This window comes from Rattus rattus, chromosome X (assembly GCF_011064425.1).
Source record: "Rattus rattus isolate New Zealand chromosome X, Rrattus_CSIRO_v1, whole genome shotgun sequence".
Taxonomy (NCBI): domain Eukaryota; kingdom Metazoa; phylum Chordata; class Mammalia; order Rodentia; family Muridae; genus Rattus; species Rattus rattus.
In genome coordinates, this window is record NC_046172.1 from 108,201,135 (window position 1) to 108,204,840 (window position 3,706).

General features: G+C 49.1%; 1 protein-coding gene across 1 annotated transcript; it reads left to right on the forward strand.

Moving 5' to 3' along the window:
- The first annotated feature begins 1,320 nt into the window (after nt 1-1,320).
- Nucleotides 1,321-2,924, forward strand: LOC116889178 (DDB1- and CUL4-associated factor 12-like protein 2). The gene has a single exon (XM_032890342.1). The coding sequence runs from the start codon at nt 1,324-1,326 to the stop codon at nt 2,734-2,736; it is 1,413 nt and encodes a 470-aa protein (XP_032746233.1). The 5' UTR covers nt 1,321-1,323; the 3' UTR covers nt 2,737-2,924.
- Nucleotides 2,925-3,706: the final 782 nt, after the last annotated feature.

The following is a 3,706-nucleotide window of genomic DNA, read 5'->3' on the forward strand; positions in this document are numbered from 1 at the left end:
TTGCCCCTCTGAAAAGCTTTTCTTCTCCATTTGACTGCAGATATTTTGCATGTTTCTCAAGTCCCTTCCAGATGTTTAGATGACCTTTCATCCAAGACAGAGCTCTGCAGGAGTCCTTGTCCTCACTACAGGAATTGGACTTTTCGCTCCTGGAGAATACAGGGATGCCTTTCTCTCTAGGACTTCTTTGCCCTTACCGTGGACCTCATCATCTCTGGCTTCTGGGGTTCCTGAGCAGTTAGTACATAATAATGCATCATGCCATTGACTTGTAACCTCTATGTCCACAGCTATATGTCACTGAAGACCCCTTAAATTCACGAGCTTCCCTTTGACTATTTTTTTTACCAATACCTTGCCATGAATTGGGGTCAAGGAGTAGGAATTAGCAAGACAACCTTCAGGGGTTCAAGTTTAGCAGTAGCTCTAGAACTTTAAGTTCAGAAGATTTAAAAACAAAAAACACAAGAACAAAGGTAAGGCTGGACTAGCTTAAAATGCAATCTACAGAGGGGCTTTCACAGAAATCGCAGAAAGAAGCCACAGAGGTCACTTTGAAACATCTCCATGCCTAGTCCAGTTCAAAGAAGACCTTAGTCAAAGTGTCCTCTGATTACACCAAGTATGCATTTACTTATTCCCACGTGTCACGCTCCATGCTCCTTTTGATCCCCTGCTTGACTACATTTTAGGTTTTGATTTTAAGGCTGGTGGAGGCTGGTGAAAAACAAAACAAAAACCAACAACAAAAAAAAACAAAAAAAACAGGAAAAAAAAAAACAACTTGTGTTAGCTACTGAGCTAACTGGAGCTCAGCCCTCTAGGAATCTCCCCAGAGTTTCCACACAGCCTTCCTCCGCGCCCATCCCCTCTGCTTCTTCCCAACCCCCACCCAGACTGACTTGTGCTACCCAGCACCCCACGGCCAACAGCCCCTCCCACTCTCTCCGCCTCTCAACCTCAGGTCTCTTAGCCCCACACAGAATTCACCACCTCCCAGACGGCAGCACTTCCCGCCCTCAGCCAGATCCCAGGCACTGCCACCACACTCAAAGCCGCGATCAGCCGGTACCCAGCTCCTTCCAAGCGCACTATCCTAGCAGAGCCTCGCTGCCACCTTCACCTCTTTGGCCACCAAAGCACCCAGGACCCAGGACACTCGGTGCCCTAGGGATCACTCAGCCTCCGGGCCCCTGGAACCCAGTGCTATCCCACAGCTGACTCGGAGACACAGCCACCCCCACCGCCACAACGGCCAACACGGGTGCCACGCGCCGCCACCGCCGCGCCGCCGCCGCCTCTGCAGCCTGCCCGCCGCCCACCATGGCCCCTCAGCAAACAGGTAGCAGGAAACGGAAAGCTTCAGAGGTTGAACAGGGCGCTGGGACTTCTTCTTCGCCTGGGCGGGCGGCTGCGGCGGCGGGGACAGGCCAAGCGGATGGGCCATTGCTGCTGGCCAAGAGGCCCCGGCGGCCCGTGGCTCGCCGCTCAGTGGTGCACTACCTGAAGGGCCGCGCACTGGGCACCGATGGCCACCCGGGGCTCGTGGGCTTCGAGGGCGACCTGCGCAGTTATGGGGTCCTTAGACTGCCTGAGCTGCTGAGGGAGCGCCAGCTGGCCCTAGGCCCCCTCAACAAGGTGTTCGCGTCCCAGTGGCTCAATGCCAGGCAGGTGGTGTGTGGCACCAAGTGCAATACACTCTTCGTGGTTGATGTCCAGAGTGGTCGGATCACTCGCATTCCCCTGTTGCGAGACAGAGGGCCTGGACAAACCCGTGACCAACCCACCTGTGGCATCCATGCCATCCAGCTGAATCCATCAAAGACCCTCCTAGCTACAGGAGGTGAAAACCCCAACAGTCTAGCTGTCTACCAGCTACCCACACTAGACCCTGTGTGTTTAGGTGACCGCCAAGGCCACAGGGACTGGATCTTTGCCATCGCATGGATGAGTGATACTGTGGCTGTAAGTGGCTCGCGAGATGGTACCGTGGCACTCTGGCGGGTAGATCCTGACATGTTCAATGGCAGCATTCAGGGCTGGCACAATAATTCAGGGATCCCACGGTATTCACACATTCGTCCAAGGGACATGGAGGCCATCCCAAGGGCAACTACTAACCCGGGTAACCGCAAAGTGCGAGCCCTTGCATTCAGTGGCAGAAACCAAGAGCTGGGGGCTGTGTCCCTGGATGGCTACTTCCATCTGTGGAAAGCCCGGAGCTCCCTGTCCAGGCTGCTGTCCCTAAGGCTGCCCTACTGCAGGGAGAATGTGTGTCTCACCTACTGTGATGAGTTGTCCCTCTACGCTGTGGGTTCTCAGTCTCATGTTTCCTTCCTGGATCCAAGACAACGCCAGCAGAACATCAAGCCCTTGTGTTCACGAGAAGGAGGCACTGGTGTTCGTTCTCTAAGTTTCTACCAGCACATCATCACTGTGGGCACTGGACATGGCTCTCTGCTCTTCTATGATATCCGTGCCCAGAAGTTCCTGGAGGAAAGGGCCTCAGCCAGTCCAGATTCTTTTCTTGGGCGCACAGGGAGGAAGCTCAAACTCACTTGTGGCAGAGGCTGGCTCAACCAAGATGAACTCTGGGTGAACTACTTTGGGGGCACTGAGGAATTCCCCAATGCGCTCTACACTCACTGCTACAACTGGCCTGAGATGAAGCTCTTTGTGGGTGGAGGTCCACTCCCTTCAGGCCTCCATGGCAACTACGCAGGCCTCTGGAGCTAAAGCTCTTTGCAAAGTGTATAGATTTATCCTCGAGTTCAGGCTAACATTCTTTGCATATGTGCTTTTGTGTGATGTGAGTATGCACACGCCTGATTGTATGTGTGACTTATTTTTAAAGTGGAATTGACCCAATGTTCTAGTGCCCAACCACAGAGAGAAGGAAAAGAGAAAGGAGAGAAGTAGAGGAAGATGAGATGGAGAGGAGAGAGAGAGAGAGAGAGAGAGAGAGAGAGAGAGAGAGAGAGAGAGTAGGGAGAGAGAGAGAGATTCCTATATCCTCTTGGCAATCAAAACTTGGTTAGACTTTGGCACTTTTTCTAAGAGCACTACATTTTTGCTGTATCATACAAAAAGTCTTAATCTTATTTTTCACAGTGATTTATGTATTTTCTTTCTTTAGGCGAATGCAGTCATTGCTTTCAGTGTAATTTAGCACTAGAGTTTTACCAGCATTTCAATAATTTGTTCAAGTCTTTTAAATATTCTGTGGATATGACATTTTGATAAAAGATGTTTTAAAATGTTTGTTGGGGCTGATCTCAGAAAATATTTAAAGCTCTAATCAAAGTTTTAAAAAGAGTACTTCAAGTTTTAGATTATTACAATTTGGTGAGTATCTTTCATTTGAATGTAGGAAAACTCAGTAGTGGCTTTGAACATTGTCGGGGAAATTATTTAAGATATATTATCTCATTTACAGAATTATACACTATTGTTCAAACTACTAATCAACAAAATTTTATTTGGAAAAGCTTGAACATAACCACGCTTAGTCCTAAAGTTTTCTTTGTTAAAAAGCACTGCTTCCCTGAGAACCATTTATGTTAAAGATGCTGTAGCTAATGAAATCTAACATAAAATTTCGGGATAATTAGAAATGTATTTGGGAAATTAACATTTCTTTAACATTCAAGGAACACAGTCCAGTTAGCCATTTGCAACGGGCAGAGTTTGTGCAGTTGATTCTTGT